The sequence below is a fragment of the Aspergillus undulatus genome (genome assembly GCF_047715775.1).
Source record: "Aspergillus undulatus strain CBS 261.88 unplaced genomic scaffold BDV17scaffold_17, whole genome shotgun sequence".
Taxonomy (NCBI): domain Eukaryota; kingdom Fungi; phylum Ascomycota; class Eurotiomycetes; order Eurotiales; family Aspergillaceae; genus Aspergillus; species Aspergillus undulatus.
The window spans coordinates 337,244-358,034 of NW_027396621.1; the positions used below are offsets into that span (position 1 = coordinate 337,244).

A 20,791-nucleotide genomic window follows, 5' to 3' on the forward strand; every position below is an offset into this window, starting at 1 on the left:
AAAGCGAAGGGGGGGATGAATGCGTGTCGAGCTGGTTTCGGCATGGATGGGTGGGTGCTAGATTATTAGACGGGGAAATCTTGGTCCTCGAGAGGTATGGAACTATAGATAGACATGTTAGCATAAGATTTACGATGAGACCGATTTTTAGACTCATATACGAAGACGAATTTCAATCACGTCACTGTCTATTGCATCAACGAAATTTTAATAACGAAAAGCCAATTCTCGGTATCAATGTCTTGACACCAGGTGATATTATTCGGTAGACACAGTCACGGTAGACACAGTCAATCGTGAAACATGATAATGGCAAAAAACAATCTAGTATTCAAGAAGAGCAGAAGCGCCCGCTTCGCTAGAGATGTAAATCACCTCGTGGTTGTCGGAGAATCCGTTGAAGCGCGTCGCGCTGCACTTGGTGTAGGCACCCATATCCTCAAAGTAGAGCCAGTCACCGATGTCCAACAAACCGGGAAGCACGCTCCGCTGGCTGATGACGTCAATGCCGTCGCAAGTGGGTCCCCATATGGAGTATGCGACATCGTCGGATTTTTGAGACGCGCATGTGAGGATTTGAGCCTCTGGGTGCTGGTGGTCAAAGATGATGTTCGAAAAATTTCCGTACACGCCATCGTTGAGGTAGATCATATAGGCATCCTTGGTGGGCTCTTCGGGATCCCGCACATCGCGGCGCGCAATGACGTTGGCCGCTAGCGTGAATGCGGTGCCGACGTAGTAGCGGCCGGGCTCAGCGATGATGCGGATGTGCGGCGGGAAGTATGTCTCCAGCGCATCGCTCAAAACACCAGCGAATTTCTCAAAGGTCTCGCCGGTGAAGCCACCACCAACATCGAGAGTGTGTAGCTCGTGGCCGATTTCAGCGGCTTGGTCAAAGACCAGGCGCGCATCCTGGACGGCCTTGAGGAAAGCCTTAGGATCCTCAGCGCCGGAGCCGACGTGGAAGCTGACTCCAACAACCTTGATCTCGAGCTGGTTGGCCAGTTCGAGGAGCTGACGGGCCACGTCCAGAGACGCACCGAACTTCATACTAAGACGGCACAAGCTAGTCGAGTCGTCGGTCAGGATGCGAAGGTAGAGCTCGGCCTCGGGAAAGCAGGCCTTAATCTTGTACAGCTCGTCGGCGTTGTCGAAAGTCATCTGCTTCACGCCCACCTTGGCGGCGTGGCGCAAGTATGACTTGGTCTTGCATGGCTGCGCGTAAATAATACGGCTGGGGTCGATTCCCGTCGCAAGAGCCATGTCAATCTCCGCTTTGGAAGCACAATCGAAGCCGTTTCCAAGCTGGGCCATGAGGCGGAGGACCTCAGGATCGGGGTTGCACTTGACCGCTATTTTTAGTTAGCAATCGCTCGCGTTATCCTAAGGAGTATAGGACATACCAAAAAAAGGGCGCACACGGCTTAGGTTCATTTTCCAGCGGAGGTGCTGGCGGTAGACCTCACCCATGTCTGCCACATAGAAGGCATCTTCTTCGCCAGGAGCGCATCGGTCGGTATCGACCTCAGCTGCTCGCTTCTTGAGGACATTCAAGACCAGGTCCTTGGCAGCCAACCGAGATTGCGACAGATCGTCCCCTCCATAGTTGCTGAGTTGGTGACTTTTATTCACAAAAAAGTCCGGTTTGTCAAAGAGTTTTGTGGTGCATACTTCAGCAGGCATACAAGCAGTCGGTGCCATAACCATGCGAGGCGACGGTGCACGGGGATATGACAAGACAAGAAAAAGGTTGTAGAAAAGTTGAGAGATTTATACGCGACTGCGTGCTAGGGAGGGCGAAAAGTTTCGCAACCGTAGTTGACTGGACCAAGCCTCCTAGACCCTTCCTCCTGAAGAGGAAGAACCGTCAGAGAAGTCCTATGCGGCAGCTCAATGGGTGAGGGAATAAGCTCAGTGGGCGTCAAGTTGAAGAAAAATGGCGCGCCGATCGGAGGAGAGACTTGTGGTAGCAGTAGCAGGAGGGGGGATGTTGTTAAGAGTGTCTCGAAGACGCCGAGGGGATACAATGTGACGAGGGAGTAAGAAACCGGCTGCTTGAGCCGTGGTGCCTGGAGCCTTTGGAACGACGAATCCCAAAGGCTGTGCTCAATGAGGGGTAGATGACGAAGAGCTCAAAAAAAGGGGAATCGGTGGACTCCCGCGATATTTATTCTTCGAGATCTGATTGAAGAACCAGCGGTCAGCTCAGGAAGGTCAAGCCCAAGGGGATGTATGAGAGATTTATTTGTCCCGAGACGAGAAGGTCGGGGGGGAAAGGAGCAAGGTCCTCCGCCAGTGGGTGCAGATTTTTTAACGACGGCCCTGGCGAGACTTAGGGCAGAGGGCTTGCGGCGCCAGGCAGAAACCGGAGTAGGAAGGTCCAGAACAGGGACAAAGCGTAGGAAGGGCAGGGATATGACGGGGATCGGTGGAGGGAACGCAAACGTACCTTTCTGTCGATGTGAAAGAAGAGGAGGAAGGAAGAAGGAGCGACAGAGCTGAAGGTCTAGATAATTGGTTTCTGGAGTTTTGGGGTTCCGTGTGCCCCCCGTGTGGTTCTCGTCGGACGGTACCGTACGCCCGTTGCCACATTAAAACTTCCGTAATTAGCGTATTTACCAGGGCGGTACCAGAAACTACGTCACGTTCGCGTATGTCAAGGTTCGGTCCCGTCTTGTACTTGGCTCCTCTGCCAAATAATAACCGGCGTATTCGTCCTATAAATAAGCTGTCCGAGTATTATTCTAACTGGTATTGGGTCGTCAGGACGCCCTCCTGCATTAGCCCAGGCAAGATGTCATTCTTCCAGTGAGTCAGCGCAGGCGATCTTGCTGCCTTGCCTCATAGCGGTCTGCAGCTGCCGGCCGAACTATAGCAGCCCTGACACCGAGGTAGCCTATCCCAACTCGGACAGCGTTTAGGGCTCGCCACTTGTATATCATCCAGATCTTATGTATTCGGGTCTTCAAGACTTCCATAATTCTAGTACTAGCTGGTAGTGACCCGTGATCGGATTCAGCCACTTTATGGAAGCTGGGCTAACCCTGTCGCATATTGTGGTTCCGTGGGTCTGTCAACGAGATATATATATCTGACCAACAGGTCGTTGATATCAATCCTAACTTTTAATGCTGAGCACCGGCTTCATGCTTGATCTGGTTTTTCCAGTTTAGATGGAAGGACCATGTACTTTGACTATTTCAGGATGTATTAACTACCATCCATAGCTTAACTAGACCTACTAGCTTTCACTTGAAGATTTTCTATAGTTAGCCACTACTATACTTATAACTCAATACACTTTCCGAGTCATATCATCTATCTTTGCAGGAATCGCTGACAAAAGCATATTGTAAGGGTATCATGAGGCAAAGCCGCGCCACAACAATCTGAGACCTCATTGTCTCTAAGGCACAGTCAAAGCCCAATGTCTTTCTTCCAAACAACGCCTCAGACATAGGACAACGCCTTCTATGTCAGGGTGGTCTCATCAAAGCGACCCCTTTCATGATGTGTTTATATACCGATTGTCAAGTTTCACCTCCTTTGCAACGTCCAAAGCAATGCTGTTGTTGCGCTACCAAACAAACACCTGTTTGACAGACCAGACAAAACCCGTTGACCAACGCTTTGGTGCAATAACAAAGTGAACAGTATGAAAGACCTTCTGCTCATGGTATATATGACAGAAAGGATCCCATTAAAAGATGACTCTCTTCCTTCCCCTAATCATAACCATGAACAGCAAAGCAAAAGCAAGATAACAAACAGCTCTATATTATACTCACCTTCACCAACAAACCAAACAGAAAGCTCCTGGACAAAACCCCTTCGTTAATCGAAACCACAGTCCAAAAAAATGCCATCGAAAGAAACTCGCAGACGCCAGGCCTCCTAGCCCTACACCACGACAGTATGCGAATACATCCGCTCCTTGCGCAACAAGCGCAGCGAAAAGGCACTGATCGAGAAAAGCGAACTCAAACGCGAGAGCCCCCTCAACAAACTTCAAAGGGACTACTACCAACTCGGCGAGAAACTCAGCAATCTTTCCATCACGCAAGACCAAGCCGTCGACCAAGCAAAGGACATAAGCAGATTGACCCGGCGAATGCCGTAAGGGGTAGGAATCCCCCGCATAAGTCTATCCGGCGAGATTCGATCGTGGAGTCGTGGTTGGGGTCAGAGGAATGGACCTTCAGCTCCTATTATTCAAGTCCGTGTTACTCATACTCCCCAAGTAGTGTCGACTCTGGAAGACGCTTCGAGTATCCCGTTCGAGACCAGTATTGGCGCCCCACGGATAGAGAGCTCCCGTGGGCTCTGCGACAACTGGTCGACGCCGGCCGCACCTCCGACATGACCGGGTTATACATTGTGGCATGGCTGCACAAGGAAGAGGACTCCAGGTTTGCAGGTCTCGTCGACACGCTAGTCAAGGCGAACAAGCCGTACTGGGAGATAACCGTCCGATTATTCAGGACCCTCGACCTAAAGAATGACCATGGACACCCGCTGCATTCGGAAGTCGAACTCGGCGACTTATATGACGTGCCTTATCCCCGGAAACCAATTCAGAGAGGATTCGCTGATGCACCTGAGCTGATTGCACCTAGTAATATGGGTTACCCGTTGATCGGAAAAGGGTGCGGTTTCTGCTGGACGAGATGACTGACGAGGAACTTGATGAGATGTCCCTGGAGACGGATGAGGAGACTGGTGAGGCGCACTTGGTGAATGTAGGTGCGCGGCGGATTGCGCGGGTCATGGAGACGAGGTCGCCGCCGATGTCTGTTTATCGAGACGTCGGTCGTGTCAGTGATAGCTCTACATGGCTCTGATCGGGGTTGCTATCCTGCTCCAATTGCTGAATAACTATGTATTAGTATGATAATTTAATAATCGAAACTTATGATCCATACCTATATCTAATCGCGCCCGCAGGTTCGACTCTGCGTGGCCGACACGAGAACAAGAACGAGGAGGAAAAGACCGTGACACAACAGTGGTAGAGTGCGATATCTGAAGAGTCAAATTAAAGTAGTATATGCAAAAGTGGTATCTAGATACAAATTAAGCAATGTCAAACGACAACAGCGTTAGTAATACACTCGGTAGAAAGGAATGGAGAAAGTTATATGCTTGGATAATTGAACCCGGGCAGTGATTATAGCCACAGTATCCACCTGACTCCAGCAGCCATTCCGTGAAGAAGTTTGCGAAGGAGTTTAAAGGCCACGACAATCAGCCAAACCCACCACAGAAGCCCAATTAAAGCCCATTCGAGCATGACAAATCCCGTGCGTCGCAGCCAACGCAGCCGACGGTGCCGTTTTCGGAGACCATGATCCAGTGTATCACTTAACTGTTTGACAGCGAGCGTGCTAGTAGTGTTAAGCTGCATGCTGAGGTTCTCAGCTTCCTCGGCCGCAGCACGAACGCGAGTGTTGAGCGACTTGTTGACCAAGTCCTCAAGCGTGGACAGCTGTGATTTCAAGGGAGCAAAAGCAACCTTTGGTACGCGCTCAATCGAGCTCTCAAATGAGTTGTGGGACGCTTCAATGCGCTTGAGAAGCTTTCGACTAGCTAGTTGATGCTCATATAACCGAGGCACAGGGGGCACGAATTCGTCTGGTTCGAAGGAGCGCAGAAGAAATTCGGGTTGAGGATTGCGCGCAGTCTCTGCCCGGCGTACAATTTCTCGGGCCTTGATTCCCGACGAAAGAAGAAGAGCGCGAGTGCGCTCAGTCTCCTGTTTCCCAGGAACACCAGACTCAATTGAGATCGAGACACTACGGTCGGATATGCTCCAACTCCTCGATTGGCCTGATAACCTTGGACGTAAGTCATGCGACGACGACGGGGTCGGTTGAGCCTGCGCAAGGCCGGTAACGGGAGGGCGAGCTATGCTAAATGGAACCGCATTATCCTTAATTCGACCTTTCTTGATCTCTTCTCGCACGGTGTGAATCTCTGGCCCAAATTGTAAAAACCGAGGACTGCGTCTCCTGGATGAGCCAGAGGGCTTATTTTGATGCCCTAGTGAGTTGCTTGCTTCACCTTGAAGATCTAGGAGCCGGCCCTGAGAGCTGCCTAGGTTAGCGGTTCTAAGCTCATCGTCGTCACGATGCTGCCGAGGCTCGACAATAGTTGGTGGTGATTGCAAATGGTTCTTCGCGAGAGACTTATCCGAAACTCTTGGAGACGACCGGCCAAGGTCGTCGGAAAAGGTAGGCAGTCGGCGTAATATAGCTAGAGGGATGCCCCGTTTCTCGCTTTTAGATTCCTCATCAGAAGACTCGCTAGAATCAGACATCGCGAAAGACGACTGGCGCGAATGTCCAGCGCTGTCCTTTTTCAATATGAAGTCTCCCATCTTCGAGACCTCGTTGCCGACTTTGCCAGCAATCTTTCCAGGCCCTTTGAATATTCCGCGCAACTTGGATTCATGTGGAACAGAGTCTTTCCGTTCATGAGGATTCGTCCTTCGGCTGTCCATATGGTATGTGGAAGCTTTAGTGGGAAGAGATGGTGGTTCAATGTCAATTTGAGAAGCAGGCTCCGTAGGCGGCAAGCTGTCTTTGCGCACAGATTCCAAGTCAACAGAGCTATCATCATCCATGCCCTTCCGATGGAAGCTACTTCGACTGTGAGCTCTCCGATGCCCAACTGTTCGCGGAAAGCCCCTCTTGGCAGGCGAGGAGGAGCGGCTCGATGGAGGAGACAGGTTTGACGCGATGCTGGGGAAGTAGCTGATGTCCATCCCTGTACTAGGGCCGTGGCCCCCCATTTTGGCCAATGAAAGAGGATCATAGCGATCATCTACGCTTGGAACGGAGGACAAGGATCCCCTTTTCTCGTTCCAAAGCGTTCCTTTCCGTCTCATAGGCGAGACCGATCTTCCTGGAGACTTAGCACTTTTCAAGAATGAATCACGGTACGGTCTCTCATCAGGACTAGAGCTTGATGAGCTCCGTGACCGTATCTTGAATCTGCGCGTTTTCGAACGTATTCCCTTCCCCGAGGCACTGCTGCTTCGCTCTCGCTGAGGAGTCCTGATCCTGCCCCCTTGTCTTCCGCGCCCAAGTTCCTTCCCGTCGAAGGATATGCGTTGGCGGGCATCAGAATGGGAGGCATATGATGAGGGCCGCCCAGTACTGACGGAAGTTTTACCCGAAGCTTGCTCTTGATGAGCGTCACTCACAACTAAAGAGGACGAATTTGGGTAAAGTATGTTTCCATCCTTATCCGTTAGTCTGCTCTTGTTCTGCGCGTCTTCAACCCAAGCCGCATCGGCAAGAAGTTCGTCGGGGTATATGAGCCAGTCAGACCTCGGCCTGCGGGCTTTAAGGCTGCCTGTACGACTAATGCGCCGCAAACTGGAGGGTGGAGAGACAGCAGAAGCATCCCCATCTTCAACAACTTGATCCGGTGGCCCGTCAGTTTGTTTGCCCTTGAATGGCGGCAACTTTAGGCACTCAAGAGGAGTTCGCGCCTGACGACTATACCCGGCATCTATAGAATTAACCCAGCTGTGAACCTTTTCGATATCATCCCATCCTTCTGCCTCTAGGTCTATAGGGCAGCGCTCACGATACCTGACTTTGCGATTGCGAATTGCCTGAAGTGGGTTGTAAATACGATGTGGTGGGTACCGTTCACCCTGGTCATGCAAAGAATCGGTTGTAGAGTCGCGACCGTGGGGCTTGAGAGGTGGAAGAGATGGGAGAAGGCGGAGATATTCATGGCGTAGCTCAAAGTATCGCCGCGCATTAGCAGCTCGCGCCAATGTCCCTCCCGAAAAGTCTCGGAGCGCCGACTCGGCCACTGCAGACTTTGGAAGCGAGTTCAGCACATCACTAGATATCAAAGATACCGGGGGCCTGGGAAGCTTCACACGGTCACTGCCCAGAGATTGGCCGGCGGTATGGGTAGGATATGAGCCGTGACTCGGGATGCTCCCTGCGGCAGAAGCACGACAATCGCTCGGCGGGACCCATGTGCTAGAGGTTTGATTTGAGGCAGGATAACCGGAATTCCCTCTTCTTCGCGATTCGCTCAGATTCAACGCCAGGTTGACTATTTGCAATGAGTCTTTATCCAAGCCTACATCAGCCTGGTCGTCACGGTTCTCTGTACGGCTCCCTGTATGGTCGGCTGCACTCCCGCCTCGCGATTCCTGAACCGTAGGATCTTCGGACACACGGAGGGGGACCGCACCCTCTTGGTCCTCTATGGCATCCTGAATGATTTCTTCCGAGTCCTTTGTAGATTCCCGATGGCGAGCCCAGCGGAAGCGCGATCGTTTCTTGGGAGCAGCTGTGGCTTCCGAGGCTCCACGCTTCACTCGGTGGTCGGTTTCCGAAGGACGAGGCTGTTGTCTACTGGTTCGGAGGCTCTTTGAGCGTGGTATGAATGAGTCGACAAGAAATCCGCTGGAGCTGGCCGTTCGCCGCTGGCTTCTGCTGCCTCGCTCTTCATCACGGGAGCTACCCCCGAGCGATAGACTGGTTCTCGGCTCGTGATTCATCTGCAGTGCTTGGTCTCAATATTAGTTGCTCGAAAGTCGAGTCATTATTTCCGTGTTTTGGTGGTTTCGATTGTTGTCCTCGCATGTTTGAAAGGTATCACGGAGACAGGCCGACCGCGGTATCATTCGCGTTTGCGCGACCAGGCACCAAGGCCGAGGTAGTTCGACTGATCGTGGCAACAGACGGGCGGCGAGCTATCAAGAAGCGAATGCATGAGGGAGAGAGATTTTGGAAACGAGGGACGAGATACCCATTATGGGGAGAAGCGCAAGGCTGCAAGAATAGCATGATCGCCCGGCCATTGGGCCTCGCTTTCCGTCTGGACTCGCGGACACTGCCCGTGACAGGGGAGTTGCAAACACAGCAAACCTGATCTACGACAAGCATCGTGACAAGAGTTACATGGGCAGAGGCAAGTATGTGCACAAAAGAAATCTACTAGTGTTGGGTCTAGAGACTAAAAGAAAACAACTAGAGGTACATGTCCTGGACACAGGGTAAAAGTTACAGTCAAGCGAAGAAACAGCGGATGGTATCTATCTACTCAACCCTTAAGCACTGAAGGCGCGCCTCAGTCTCAATCACCTAAACAAATATTGTTAGTTATTGTTCCTGGCTTACGTATGGTGAGAGTCGAGCAACTTACTTCCAAAGCCTGCTTCACCTCCAGGATTCTGCGCACATCTGCTAGCCAGTCCTTGCTCAGGATCTTGGCCCATCCCTTGAGGGAGTTCATCTCACGGGCAGCATCATCCAGATTGCCCTCTTCCAACAGGTTCTCTGTTCGGAGCAGAACGCTTTCAACGTCATCACTTCCGGCCGATGCATCCTTCTTGAACATCACCTTGCTGAGAACAAGGCTTGCTGCGTGGCTCGCAATACCAGCGTCTTCGGGAAGCAAGCTCGCTTTACGGACCTCATCGGCGACCCGACGGAAGCGCTCAATGATCTGCGATGTCGAAGGAATACCGCGCTGGTAAGCTGCGGGGTTGATGGATGCGATAGCGGCTTCGACGACAGCGTCGTCTCCTGCCAATTCCTTAACGGCGACCAACTCTCGCACAAAAGGCCGAGGGACCGATGAGCGCTCGAGAGCGGACCTGACAGCATCAACAGCCACCTGAAGCTGTTGAGTCTTGAGGTTGGTGTCGATCACTTCCCTCCATCCGGTGGTGAGCTTTTCAAGTTCAGAGACACTAGTAGTGAGCTCAGAGAGCTTGCTAAGACGACCCTCGCGTTCCCGTTCAACCAGGTCCTTCACTTCATGCAGGTACTTGCGGTTAAGTTCGATCGCTTGCTCCACAAGTTCATTCTGAAGACGCTGCTCGGCAATTTCCTGAGCTCTCTGCAATTCAGTCTGGATCTTCTGCTGGTAAGCATGCGCAAGCTTCTCGCGCTCCGCCTCAAATTCCTCGCGGTATTGAGCAGCATCGTTCGTGCGCACTTCCTCGAATTGGCGAATCAGCTCACGAGCAGACTCATCAAACGTAGCGTGAGCCTTCTCAATCTCCTCCTTGGCAGTGCGGCGTGCCTCATCCCGAACTCCGATTATCTGTTCACCAATCTTCTGGAGTTCATCCTTGGCCTTGGCGACCGGCTTGGAGTACTTGGCCGAGGCCTCGTCGGCACTGATGATGGTGATTATGTCGTTGAATGTCTTCACTAGCTCCTGAACGATCGGCTCATCTCCTTCGCTGACCTTGGCAAATTCGAGGGTTGTGATGGGGGATGAAGCAGCCTGCTTGGACTCCTGCTTAGGTTCTTGCTTGGGCTTCTCAGGCTCTTCCTGCGCTTGTTTCTTAGCTTGCTTCACCGTGGCAGTCTTCTCCTCAGGCTTTGCAGCAGCAGGCTTAATCGTAGCCTCCTCGGTCTTGCCTGTGGAGACAGCACTCATGTGAGGACCATGTTGGGATACATCTGTTCCGATCTCCTCGACTTCCTTGGAATAGAGCCCGCTCTTGCTGGGGATAGTAACTCGACTGCCCTCATCCCGAGGTGCGGCCGGAAGACGGTTTTTGTTTCTCAGCGTGTTGGGGAATCGACGGTAAAAATCGCGCTCCTCGAAGTAGAGTACGGACTCCTCACCGTATGGGACATACTCCGTAAAGAAGTCATGGAAGTTGTCGGACTTCAACGCCAAAAAGACACCCCCGCCATATGCCAGACCGGACGTAAGGATGAGATAGGTGAGGAACCTGCGGAAGCGACCAGTCTTGGGTCTCGGTGCCGGGGTCTGGGTTGCAGAAGCATCGGGACCTATGATCATCTTAGTACCGAGAACAATCGTTGTTTCACCGGGTTGTGGCGGAAGATGTATGCGTACCTGACGACTGTGCGGCGCCGGTTTCTGTGGGAAGTGGGGTGTTGGACGAAGGAGTGACAGGGGTAGGAGGTTTTGCGTCAGCATAGAACCTCTGTACAGCGTTAGCATCGTTCAATCGTGAGCTCGAGAGATAAGCGGAGTGTTTTCGTCACCATACCTGACCTGCAAGCCGGCTACTCGCTCCAGCTCTGGATAGCCATTGAGGCGCTGGCCGGGCACGAGCCGAAGACGACAGTATGTGCCGACTCTGTAGAACAGAAGAACGCAGCATGATGAGCCGCACACCTGTTGTATTAGGGACTAGAGGCGTCGTTGGACGATGATGAGAGGGAGAAAACAGCGGATCGGAACCTTGAACTCGCGGTGCTTTACCTTTGCGGTCCGCTCCGACCCTGCACCGCCATACCTTGTGGCTGAGCTCAGCACTCATACCGCCTGCTTGTTCCCTACATACTATCACAGCAACACGAGGTTAATTTTAAGAATAGATAAATGGTAGATTGATATCGAAGCTTTAAATGGATTCAGTGTCTCCGTTACTAAGTGAACGGCGGGTGCAACTGGTATTTTTCCAAGAGCAGGTTACGGAGCGCAGAGAACACACGGCACTTGAACTAGGCCCGAATCTCAGTAGACAGCACGTTGTATTATATGATCATAGCATACTAGAATTATAAGAAAGAATCAAGCCATGGTAGGAAGTATAACATAAATTGAACCCAATGAGAAAGGATACGGACGCCGTAAGCAAATGAAACGAGAACAGAAAGAAGCAGAGAGGTACAATAAAACGGCTCTCAATCAACCTAGTCAAATAACTGGCATCCCGCCTAGCCCGAAGAAACCCTCACATGATGAGCAACCTTGGTAAGCAACGATGGTGAGTGCGTGCCTTGTCCCGGCCAATCGAGACAAGATACCGAATCAGGGGCGCCGGGGTATAAGAAAAGCACGCATGACGGAGGCCCGGCAAGCTACAGTCCCCATAATGTGTGATAGGTTGGTTAGGCGCAATTGACTTCGCGGTCTTGACGTCCGCCAGCTAGCCAAGCCAGGAGACGAGTACCTTCCGTGTCTAAAGAGCAAGAAAAGAAATGGACAACGAAACCCGGAAATACCAAACAAAGAAAAGGCATCAAGAGACTTCTAACAGTTACAGGCGCCGCCACTTTGAGTGCCGGGTGCTTCCGGCCGGAGGTCTACGCCGGGACGGGGCGCGGAACGCATGTTTCGAGGTCCAGCCTGATCAAGTGGAAGCTTCTTGGCAATCGCTGTGAAGAGGTCGCGCACATTCGAGGATGTTTTGGCGGATGTTTCAAAAAAAAGTAACCCAGCTTCACGCGCATATGCCTCGGCATCGGCAGTGGGGATTGCGCGCTTGTCAGGGTTCTCGGAGACGAGGTCGAGCTTGTTGCCCGCCAGCGCGATGACGATGTTTTCATTTGCCTGTCGTTGAAGTTCCTTTACCCATGATTTGGCTTTGTCTAGCGATGACTATCCAGCAATCATTAGCGATGGGCAGAAGCTGTAGAGAAGAATCCGGCAACATACGGCTTGTGTGATATCATAGACAACCACGGCACAGTTCGCATTACGGTAGTACATCGGAGCCAGTGACTTATATCTTTCCTGGCCAGCAGTGTCCCAAATTTCGAACTTCACCGTTGTGCTTTCGTCCAGCGAAATGGTCTGTGTAAGGAAGGCAGCGCCGATCGTCGATTCCCGGTAGTCGTCAAATTGATCCTACAATGGGTTAGCGACAGTTAAAACAGGCAGAAATATCGAAAGCGCACCTTGACAAATCTCAAAACCAAGGAACTCTGTATAGCAAGAAGTTAGCGACCGGCAAAACGACTGAACAAAGAGGAGGCAAATATTGGATTAACCTTTCCGACGGCAGATTCTCCTGAAAGTGGCATAATGTTAGCAATCTGCGATATAACACGATAAACCATAGAAATGGGCAGGGAAGCTAACCAAGCAGAACAAGCTTGAACTGAGCGAATCTAGCACCTGGACGGGCGCCTGCTGCGGCTCTGGAAGCCATGATGGGAACAATCGGACAGCTAGCTTGCCGAATAGAGCACGGAGTCTGTCGTAGAGGAGTAAAAAGTCGAAAGTGTTGGTCAGCGCTCGATGACTTGGCGAGGGTAGATAGAGCAAGGAGGATCAGCCGAGATGCTCGAGAGTTGATGGTGGGCGGTCTATGGAAGAAAGTGGACAAGGTGATAGGCAACGTTGTTGGAGGTTCGCTGATGAATGACGAAGGAGGTCAGCCACAGTTGGCCCGGCGCTGCCAGCCTGCCACTCAAGGTCACTGGTCGGGCGCTGCGGGGCGTGTCTGCTCTCGGTCTCGGGCTGCTGTCTGTTCCTGCCTCCTCTGTGCTCTGTGCCTAGGTTCTCTTACTGGCTCCGGTCCAGGTCACTGCTCCATCGCAGCACATGCTCCTGCATTACAACAAGGTTTCTCGGAGGCACCAGCTCTCTTCTCTCAAAACTCGCCCCTCGCCGAGCACCTTTCTCGTTCCTTGTCCTTTCAACAGCATGTGCTGAGGCATTCTTCATCACTTTCCTACCAACCATTTTACGTTCGTTTGTCCCTCCTTTGATAAATATCTCTCACCAGCCCCGTCATTGAGCCCCTACTACTGGGCATCGCCGTAATGGTACCTTCCATCCTCCCTTTTCGAGACATCAACCTCCATGCGTCTCCCGCTCATTATGCCTTCACCTCGCCTTCGTCGCCTGATGCTCCGACGCTCGTCGTTGAGTGCCCAACGGGTGACTTGCGTTTGAGCAGCGGCACATTGTCTGGTGCAAAGCGCATCTCCAGTATTGCGGGCATCCTCGGTATCATCAAGCTGAAGCTCGGTTCGTCATCCTTCTATATACGCTTTCAATTATTCTTCGTACTCATTCACTTCGTCAATGATAGACAAGTACATCATCGTCATTACCAAGGCTCAACCTATGGGGCGCCTGCGCGGTCATATGGTTTACAAAGTCGCTGGCACTGAGTTCCTTCCGCTTCGCGAGCGACCGCTGCACGATGTCGACGAAGACGCCTATTTGGGGATGCTAAAGGAGCTGCTCAGAACCGGACCTATGTATTACTCCTATGCCTTGGACCTCACCAACAGCTTCCAGCGTCAGTCGCAAAGCGATATCAGCCTGCCGATGTGGAAACGAGCCGACGATCGCTTTTTCTGGAATCGATTCCTTCAGTCTGATCTGATTGACTTCAGCCTTGGAGAACATAATTTGACAGGTGTTCGTTACGGTCCCCAGCCCGGTGTGGATCCTTATATTCTCCCCGTCATGTTCGGAATGCTGCGTATTACGCCGGCCAGAGTTAAATCTACCACCTTCACCTTCTCACTCATTACTCGAAGGTCTAGATATAGGGCTGGCACAAGGTATTTCTCGCGCGGTATCGATGAGCAAGGCCATGTCTCGAACTACAACGAAACGGAACAAATCGTGATCTTGAATGATTCAACCGGTGGCCTCTCCGGCTTCGCTGGTGGGCAATCCATGGCCAAAGAAAAAACTGCTGAATTAGGGCCAGATCCTCAAGTCATGTCATTCGTGCAAACGCGAGGCAGCGTCCCTGTCTTTTGGGCTGAAGTCAATAATTTGAAGTATACTCCCAAACTGCAAGTGCGTGGTGTGGAAACAGCCGTCCAAGCTGCACGCAGACATTTTGCCGAACAAATCCAGCTATACGGCGACAACTATCTGGTCAACCTTGTGAACCAGAAGGGAAGGGAGGAGCGCGTCAAAAGAGCCTACGAACAGCTAGTCCGCATCCTAGTATCTTCAACGAGCGAAGTGACCGAGGCGGATGACGCATCATCGGAGAAGGTGCACGTTTTGGAGCCAGACCATCCTCAAAAGGAGATGGACCGTCTTCACTACGTCTATTTCGACTTCCACAATGAAACCAAGGGCCTCAAATGGCACCGTGCGGAGCTGCTGATGGATCGCCTTATTAACGGTCTGTTTCAAGGCGGTTATTTCCGCGGAGTGGAAAACCCAGGCACCGCGGGTGGACAGCTGGACACAAGATCAATCCAAACTAGCGTTGTGCGGACGAACTGTATGGACTGCTTGGATCGTACAAACGTCGTCCAGAGCATGCTCGGACGATGGGCAATCACGAGACAGCTAACAGAAGCGGGCGTTCTTCACCCGGGGGAGGCTGCCAACGACGATCGCGAGTTTGAAAATCTGTTCCGCAACATCTGGGCAGACAACGCTGATGTCGTTTCGAAAGCCTATTCCGGCACCGGTGCTTTGAAGACCGACTTCACTCGTACTGGACAACGTACCAGAACCGGCATGCTCCAGGACTTGAGCAATTCTATTACCCGATATGTGCGCAATAACTTCTTAGACGGTCCACGCCAGGACGGATTCGATGTTTTCTTGGGGGCCTACCTCCCGCCACAGTCGGCCCTAGGAAACCTGCAGCTCTTTGTTGATCGACGGCCGCTCATCATCCAGTCTATTCCATACATTTTCGCCGCTGGCCTCTTTATGATTCTTGTGGCCACTTTTACACGACGTCTTCCCGACGCTGCTGTTTGGCCGCTGCGCTTGTTTGTCGTTTTCTGGTTATTCCTCTCGAGTTGGTGTGCCCGTTTCATGATTGCACACGGCATGCTCTACGTAAGTTCTTAGACATGATATATCAATCTCACAAGTACTAATACGATGGTCGACAGGTAAACTGGCCAAAGTTAAACACGCCTGCAGCTGGCTCGGAAGGCTACCAAGATGCGCTCATCAAAGCTCGCTCAGATCTAATAATCGGGCAATTGCTTCCGTCCAGGAAACACCAGCGGGCCTACAGCAATGCTCGTCTCGGTTTCTTGGAAGAAGGAAAAACTAGGGTTGAGTAGATGTGCGCTGTTCACTCTTCTCCCTGTTTCTTCTTCTTCTTATTTTTTTGTTGTTACCCATTCAATTCTACCATGCTGGTCATATCATTACCGTCCATCCTTCCCTTGTCTTTTTCATAACCTTTCTGTTTCTGATTCACTTCTCTGCTCGTCGTTTTTCTTTCCAATACGCAAAGTCATAATATGTTCATCGCGTAGAGGTACACAGCATCAACCACTTTGTACTATAGCAGCATTTTTTATCAAAGACACAGAGCGTATGGCTCCGGAACTCCTGTATAATTACACCTCCATGAATGCTCCAAACCATCTATGTACACTTCATGTCACGTGATACCATAGCTCGGCGTTGGGCGGAAATCGGAAGGAAAAATAATTCCCCTAACAGCACTACATTTTCAGAGCTTTTTTCCCCCAACTACTTATATCACGTGTATACTTAAATACCTACTCAGTACTAACGCTCTACTTAATCACATTCCCGGGGACTTTAACCCAACCCTAAATACCCCACTATATAGGCGTCGTTGGGTAGGGGTACGAGGGTGGTACATGAAGGGTACATCGTTGGTTGGTAGCAGTAATAAAAGTGTGGTGGTAGTATCTCGGAAAAACTCTCCAACCAACGCCGAACTCGTACTCAATCAACTGCCCCTCCATAAGAGGGAGGTAGTCACGTAAGCGAGAAACCCTCTTGTACGCTGATGAGGGGGATTCGCATACCAATCCATCTTCCCAAGACCTGGACCCAGCGTCGATCGCTCTCGTTGCATTCAGTCGTCATGTCTCGCGATTACGGAGTATGTGAAGACCTCCTGCAAGCCCAATGACATAGCACTGATCATGATTCGCAGGCTGCGATTGCGGCTCTCAACTTATTGCAATCCAACTTTGCAATAGTCCAGGAGTTTAATAAACCTGAGAACAGGCATGCGCTCAATCTCCGGTCTTTACCGGAGACTGTGGAATGGCTACGTCGTATAGGGTACCAGGTTCGCGGCCCTCTCTCCGATCGCAGCGCAATTGATACTGACGAGCCCACCATTCATATAGCCTTCCGACTTGAACCGCCTCAATCCCATCCATGTTGCCGGCACTAAAGGCAAAGGCTCGACCTCGAGCTTCATTTCCTCTATCCTCTATCAATACACCGCTTCGAAATCTTCGTCTCCCATAATCAACAAAGTCGGCCTCTACACTTCTCCGCACTTGCGATTCGCCCGTGAGCGCATCAGAATTGATAATGAGCCGATTTCCGAAAAAAAGTTTGCCCGTTATTTCTTCGAGGTCTGGGATCGTCTGGATGACGCTGCTCGAGCAGCTGGGGAGGACCCCAACAATCTACAAACAAAGCCTCAATACTTCAGATTCCTGACGCTAATGGCGTTCCATACATACCTTAGCGAGGGTGTGGATGCGGCCGTTATTGAATGCGGAATTGGCGGTGAATATGACTGTACCAACATCCTTGAGCAACCGGCGCTCACAGTGATCACAAGTTTGGGGATCGACCATGTTGCTCTTTTGGGAAGTACAATTGAAGAGATAGCATGGCATAAAGGCGGGATCATCAAGGCAAATGTGAAGGCCTTCAGCGCGCCTCAACCACCAAGCGCCGAGAAGGTTTTGCATGATCGTGCTGCTGCAAAGGATACCGAGCTGGAAATCATCTCGGGCCACCCCGATCTACAAAAGGATGGTGATATCAAGCTCGGCCTAGCTGGTGACTTTCAGTACGGTAATGCCGCGCTCGCTGTTGCGACTGCTGGAGAGGTGCTCAGAAAGCTCGGGAAGCAAGACATCAACTCTGGTTTAATGAAGCAGCCAGTGCCCGCCGAGTTTCGCACAGGTCTAGAGCAAGCCCAGCTGGAGGGAAGATGTCAGACCAGGCACGAGAAGCATGTCAGCTGGTATATCGACGGCGGTCATACTCAAGAAAGCATCAAGCTGGCCGGTCAGTGGTTCGCTTCACAAATTCAAGCCAACTCTTCGTCAGAGGCCACGGCGGCTAAAAAGCTGCGCATCTTGATATTCAATCAACAAACCCGCGATAGCAACTCCCTAGCCCAGACACTCCACGAAACTCTCGAGACTGCCCTTGGCTCCGGAACCCCGTTCACTCATGTGATATTTTGCACAAATGTCACGTATAAACAAGCAGGGTACCGACCGGATCTCGTCAGTATGAACCAAGACAATAACGCCGTCGAAAAGTTGCAGGTGCAGAATAGACTCGCGGAGAAATGGAAAGATATCGACCCTTCAGCACAAGTCAAAGTCTATGGAACCATTGAAGAGGCTGTTGACTTCACTCGGGACCTTGCGCTGAAGGAAAAGGGCCGGGTCGAGGGTGAGGAGGCTCCCATCATGACCTTTGTGACTGGAAGCTTACATTTGGTCGGCGGATTCCTCGACGTGATCGAGACGAAGCCTGGGCCTCAGGAGTCTTGATTTGACGTCAACCAATTACTTTCATGAGAGTTCAACATCGCATCATCATCACAATAGGAGTACTGGGCTTCGGGTGGTTTTAACATCTTGGGGGAATGCGGCGTTCATGATTGCAACACAGCACACATTCACAAAGCGGTACACTTAATATTAGACATGTTTCGTCATTTACGACATAACTATAATAATGAATATCAATAAGCATGGTGGTCATTTCTCCTTCATGGCTCCACAGTCATATCCGTTCCTGACTGGTAGATATCGCGGTGAATGGTAGGCCAATATACTGACCACAAAAGCTATTATCATGAATGTTTCCGCTTATAGCAGTAAAATGAACCTTGACAAATGACTTCATAGATATCATATGTGCAGAAGTAGAGGTCTCGCATGACAACTCCGCAACCTTAAGCCAGAGGCCACCGTTTCCAGTGACGTGGGGCTCCAAATAAAACCTTCAGGTTCCCGCTCCCGCTTTCCCCAAGCTTCCCTCCTCCACCCCACCACACCAGCAATGCCTGACTCCAAAGATTCCAAGGGCAAGGCCCCTCAGGTCAGCTACTGCAACTCTGAAATACATCACAAATTCTAACTAATCCCATGCTTAGAAGCCCAACGAGGAGCAAAGCGCACCCGCTGCAAAGATGACCCCGCAGCAGATCGAGGCACTGCTGGAAAACAATCCCGCTCTGAAGAACGAGCTCGGTGCGGTGGACAAGGACAAGGCCGTGGAACAATTGCGCAAAATGGACATTTCCGAGATCTTGACTGGTCTCTCCCTGACCGGGAAGAATAAGAAGGACATGGCGGCGTTCAAGTTCTGGCAGACACAGCCCGTGCCCCGATTCGACGATGCGAGTAGCGCTGTTGGAGGACCGATTAAGATGATCGATCCTGAGAAAGTGTCGAAGGAGCCGGATCCATTGATCGAGGGGTTCGAGTGGGCTACTCTGGATTTGACAAATGAGGAGGAGCTCCGGGAGCTTTGGGATCTCCTTACGTACCACTACGTGGAGGACGATAATGCTATGTTCCGGTTCAGATACTCCAAGTCTTTCTTGCACTGGTCCGTCATTCTCTCAGTTTTCTATGCAGGATTTCGTACAGAGGCTAACGGATATACCTGGAATCAATAGGGCCCTGATGTCCCCGGGTTGGCGCAAGGAATGGCACGTCGGTGTCCGTGCTACTAAGTCGCGCAAGCTGGTAGCCTCGATTTCCGGTGTCCCTACACATGTTCGCGTGAGAGGCCAAAAGATCAAGGTCACGGAGATCAACTTCCTCTGCATCCACAAGAAACTGCGGTCAAAGCGATTGGCACCCGTCCTCATCAAAGAGATCACTCGTCGGTGCTACCTGAACGGCATTTACCAGGCAGTCTACACAGCTGGTGTCGTCCTACCAACACCGGTGACATCCTGTCGATACTACCACCGTCCTCTAGACTGGCTGAAGCTCTACGAGGTCGGCTTTTCTCCTCTCCCGGCCGGATCTACAAAGGCTCGTCAAATCACAAAGAACCACCTTCCCAGCAACACCTCAACGCCCAATCTCAGGCCAATGGAGGCTAGGGATGCCGATTCTGTCTACGATCTACTGGAACGTTACCTGAAGCAGTTCGACCTCAACCACGCCTTCAGTCGCGAGGAAATCGACCATTGGCTTGTTTACCGGCCGGATGCTCAGAAGGAGCAGGTTATCTGGTCATACGTTGTGGAGGATCCGGAGACTCACAAAATCACCGACTTCTTCTCGTTCTACAACCTGGAGTCCACGGTAATCCAGCATCCCAAGCATGACTGTGTGCGCGCGGCATACCTCTACTACTACGCGACCGAGACAGCTTTCTCGAACGATGAGAAGGCGCTCAAGAACCGACTTCAAATGCTCATGAATGACGCATTGATCCTTGCCAAGAAGGTAAAAATCCCCTGCAAACGGTTCCCTATCGCGACAATCACACTAACATTGCTGAATCAGGCCAACTTCGACGTATTCAACGCGCTCACTTCCCAGCACAACCCTCTTTTCCTGGAGCAGCTCAAGTTCGGTGCTGGTGACGGCCAGCTCCACTTCTATCTGTACAATTACCGAACTCCACAAATCGCCGGAGGAGTCAACGAGAAGAATCTACCAGACGAGAAGAAGATGGGAGGTGTTGGCCTTGTTATGCTGTAGGGAGATACTTTGCTATTTCTTCCTCGCCTTTATACCTAAATTATAGCAATTGATAGTTTCGCAAGCCCTATGGGCCAAAAAAATGAATACGTTTTTGACAAATCAAGCATGTGGTGGAGATGAATTATAGACTGTCGCAAGAATAGAAACATATGGTGCTTGAGAGGTTCGATGATGACGGGGCCAACGGCAGCTCAACGGCCTCCGCATTCGGGTTACGTGGTTGACGAGTGACGTCCCTCGCGGTCTCGCCCGGAGCCCACGCCCGCTTCCCCTCCGCATCAACAATATCACCACCCCATCCTCATAATACGCTGGTCGCGGTTCATGGAATCACATACTCCTGGCCATCTGAGTGTCAGGTTGAGCTTTGACAGACTACACTACTGCCTTGGATGTTCTCG

General features: G+C 51.4%; 9 protein-coding genes across 9 annotated transcripts; 4 read left to right on the forward strand and 5 right to left on the reverse strand.

Moving 5' to 3' along the window:
* Positions 1 to 169: 169 nt before the first annotated feature.
* Positions 170 to 2,445, reverse strand: BDV17DRAFT_260467 (type III PLP-dependent enzyme). Its single transcript, XM_073757558.1, has 2 exons — positions 1,404 to 2,445; positions 170 to 1,352 (listed from the first exon to the last, which is right to left on the reverse strand). The coding sequence occupies exons 1-2, from the start codon at positions 1,705 to 1,707 to the stop codon at positions 325 to 327; spliced, it is 1,332 nt and encodes a 443-aa protein (XP_073616794.1). The 5' UTR covers positions 1,708 to 2,445; the 3' UTR covers positions 170 to 324.
* On the reverse strand, positions 2,115 to 2,658 carry BDV17DRAFT_260468 (uncharacterized protein). Its single transcript, XM_073757559.1, has 2 exons — positions 2,450 to 2,658; positions 2,115 to 2,181 (listed from the first exon to the last, which is right to left on the reverse strand). Exons 1-2 carry the CDS (start codon positions 2,590 to 2,592, stop codon positions 2,133 to 2,135), a joined length of 192 nt encoding a protein of 63 aa, XP_073616795.1. The 5' UTR covers positions 2,593 to 2,658; the 3' UTR covers positions 2,115 to 2,132.
* A 1,125-nt stretch (positions 2,659 to 3,783) lies between these two features.
* BDV17DRAFT_52292 (uncharacterized protein) lies at positions 3,784 to 4,873 on the forward strand. Its single transcript, XM_073764705.1, has one exon. The coding sequence runs from the start codon at positions 3,916 to 3,918 to the stop codon at positions 4,669 to 4,671; it is 756 nt and encodes a 251-aa protein (XP_073616796.1). The 5' UTR covers positions 3,784 to 3,915; the 3' UTR covers positions 4,672 to 4,873.
* An 81-nt stretch (positions 4,874 to 4,954) lies between these two features.
* BDV17DRAFT_52295 (uncharacterized protein) lies at positions 4,955 to 8,636 on the reverse strand. Its single transcript, XM_073764706.1, has one exon. The coding sequence runs from the start codon at positions 8,528 to 8,530 to the stop codon at positions 5,168 to 5,170; it is 3,363 nt and encodes a 1,120-aa protein (XP_073616797.1). The 5' UTR covers positions 8,531 to 8,636; the 3' UTR covers positions 4,955 to 5,167.
* Positions 8,637 to 8,942: 306 nt separating this feature from the next.
* On the reverse strand, positions 8,943 to 11,197 carry BDV17DRAFT_52321 (MICOS complex subunit MIC60). The gene is made up of 4 exons (XM_073764707.1): positions 11,012 to 11,197; positions 10,855 to 10,945; positions 9,178 to 10,787; positions 8,943 to 9,116 (listed from the first exon to the last, which is right to left on the reverse strand). The coding sequence occupies exons 1-4, from the start codon at positions 11,123 to 11,125 to the stop codon at positions 9,072 to 9,074; spliced, it is 1,860 nt and encodes a 619-aa protein (XP_073616798.1). The 5' UTR covers positions 11,126 to 11,197; the 3' UTR covers positions 8,943 to 9,071.
* A 282-nt stretch (positions 11,198 to 11,479) lies between these two features.
* On the reverse strand, positions 11,480 to 13,122 carry BDV17DRAFT_260474 (Rab family GTPase). Its single transcript, XM_073757560.1, has 5 exons — positions 12,832 to 13,122; positions 12,741 to 12,760; positions 12,648 to 12,674; positions 12,406 to 12,597; positions 11,480 to 12,348 (listed from the first exon to the last, which is right to left on the reverse strand). The coding sequence occupies exons 1-5, from the start codon at positions 12,899 to 12,901 to the stop codon at positions 12,001 to 12,003; spliced, it is 657 nt and encodes a 218-aa protein (XP_073616799.1). The 5' UTR covers positions 12,902 to 13,122; the 3' UTR covers positions 11,480 to 12,000.
* A 142-nt stretch (positions 13,123 to 13,264) lies between these two features.
* Positions 13,265 to 16,225, forward strand: BDV17DRAFT_260480 (putative phosphoinositide phosphatase (Sac1)). The gene is made up of 3 exons (XM_073757561.1): positions 13,265 to 13,725; positions 13,790 to 15,525; positions 15,582 to 16,225. Exons 1-3 carry the CDS (start codon positions 13,518 to 13,520, stop codon positions 15,756 to 15,758), a joined length of 2,121 nt encoding a protein of 706 aa, XP_073616800.1. The 5' UTR covers positions 13,265 to 13,517; the 3' UTR covers positions 15,759 to 16,225.
* Positions 16,219 to 18,413, forward strand: BDV17DRAFT_260481 (tetrahydrofolate synthase). Its single transcript, XM_073757562.1, has 3 exons — positions 16,219 to 16,558; positions 16,613 to 16,750; positions 16,812 to 18,413. Exons 1-3 carry the CDS (start codon positions 16,463 to 16,465, stop codon positions 18,207 to 18,209), a joined length of 1,632 nt encoding a protein of 543 aa, XP_073616801.1. The 5' UTR covers positions 16,219 to 16,462; the 3' UTR covers positions 18,210 to 18,413.
* A 294-nt stretch (positions 18,414 to 18,707) lies between these two features.
* BDV17DRAFT_52384 (glycylpeptide N-tetradecanoyltransferase swoF) lies at positions 18,708 to 20,645 on the forward strand. The gene is made up of 4 exons (XM_073764708.1): positions 18,708 to 18,762; positions 18,818 to 19,275; positions 19,346 to 20,129; positions 20,190 to 20,645. Exons 1-4 carry the CDS (start codon positions 18,724 to 18,726, stop codon positions 20,385 to 20,387), a joined length of 1,479 nt encoding a protein of 492 aa, XP_073616802.1. The 5' UTR covers positions 18,708 to 18,723; the 3' UTR covers positions 20,388 to 20,645.
* The last annotated feature ends 146 nt before the right edge of the window (positions 20,646 to 20,791 follow it).

Excerpts from the sequence above, each read along its gene's own strand:
- BDV17DRAFT_260467 (XM_073757558.1), bottom strand. The coding sequence starts at position 1,707 with ATGGTTATGGCACCGACTGCTTGTATGCCTGCTGAAGTATGCACCACA. Across the intron at positions 1,353-1,403 it reads CCGTGTGCGCCCTTTTTTTG|CGGTCAAGTGCAACCCCGAT; the intron begins GTATGTCCTATA and ends AACTAAAAATAG.
- BDV17DRAFT_260468 (XM_073757559.1), bottom strand. The coding sequence starts at position 2,592 with ATGTGGCAACGGGCGTACGGTACCGTCCGACGAGAACCACACGGGGGG. Across the intron at positions 2,182-2,449 it reads TCTTTCACATCGACAGAAAG|ATCTCGAAGAATAAATATCG; the intron begins GTACGTTTGCGT and ends TTCTTCAATCAG.
- BDV17DRAFT_52292 (XM_073764705.1), top strand. The coding sequence starts at position 3,916 with ATGCGAATACATCCGCTCCTTGCGCAACAAGCGCAGCGAAAAGGCACT.
- BDV17DRAFT_52295 (XM_073764706.1), bottom strand. The coding sequence starts at position 8,530 with ATGAATCACGAGCCGAGAACCAGTCTATCGCTCGGGGGTAGCTCCCGT.
- BDV17DRAFT_52321 (XM_073764707.1), bottom strand. The coding sequence starts at position 11,125 with ATGCTGCGTTCTTCTGTTCTACAGAGTCGGCACATACTGTCGTCTTCG. Across the intron at positions 10,788-10,854 it reads CGGCGCCGCACAGTCGTCAG|GTCCCGATGCTTCTGCAACC; the intron begins GTACGCATACAT and ends AGATGATCATAG. Across the intron at positions 9,117-9,177 it reads AGGTGAAGCAGGCTTTGGAA|GTGATTGAGACTGAGGCGCG; the intron begins GTAAGTTGCTCG and ends ATATTTGTTTAG.
- BDV17DRAFT_260474 (XM_073757560.1), bottom strand. The coding sequence starts at position 12,901 with ATGGCTTCCAGAGCCGCAGCAGGCGCCCGTCCAGGTGCTAGATTCGCT. Across the intron at positions 12,761-12,831 it reads GTTCAAGCTTGTTCTGCTTG|GAGAATCTGCCGTCGGAAAG; the intron begins GTTAGCTTCCCT and ends TGCCACTTTCAG. Across the intron at positions 12,675-12,740 it reads GAGAATCTGCCGTCGGAAAG|AGTTCCTTGGTTTTGAGATT; the intron begins GTTAATCCAATA and ends CTTGCTATACAG.
- BDV17DRAFT_260480 (XM_073757561.1), top strand. The coding sequence starts at position 13,518 with ATGGTACCTTCCATCCTCCCTTTTCGAGACATCAACCTCCATGCGTCT. Across the intron at positions 13,726-13,789 it reads TATCATCAAGCTGAAGCTCG|ACAAGTACATCATCGTCATT; the intron begins GTTCGTCATCCT and ends CGTCAATGATAG. Across the intron at positions 15,526-15,581 it reads TTGCACACGGCATGCTCTAC|GTAAACTGGCCAAAGTTAAA; the intron begins GTAAGTTCTTAG and ends GATGGTCGACAG.
- BDV17DRAFT_260481 (XM_073757562.1), top strand. The coding sequence starts at position 16,463 with ATGAGGGGGATTCGCATACCAATCCATCTTCCCAAGACCTGGACCCAG. Across the intron at positions 16,559-16,612 it reads TCATGTCTCGCGATTACGGA|GCTGCGATTGCGGCTCTCAA; the intron begins GTATGTGAAGAC and ends CATGATTCGCAG. Across the intron at positions 16,751-16,811 it reads TACGTCGTATAGGGTACCAG|CCTTCCGACTTGAACCGCCT; the intron begins GTTCGCGGCCCT and ends CCATTCATATAG.
- BDV17DRAFT_52384 (XM_073764708.1), top strand. The coding sequence starts at position 18,724 with ATGCCTGACTCCAAAGATTCCAAGGGCAAGGCCCCTCAG. Across the intron at positions 18,763-18,817 it reads CCAAGGGCAAGGCCCCTCAG|AAGCCCAACGAGGAGCAAAG; the intron begins GTCAGCTACTGC and ends TCCCATGCTTAG. Across the intron at positions 19,276-19,345 it reads TCCAAGTCTTTCTTGCACTG|GGCCCTGATGTCCCCGGGTT; the intron begins GTCCGTCATTCT and ends TGGAATCAATAG.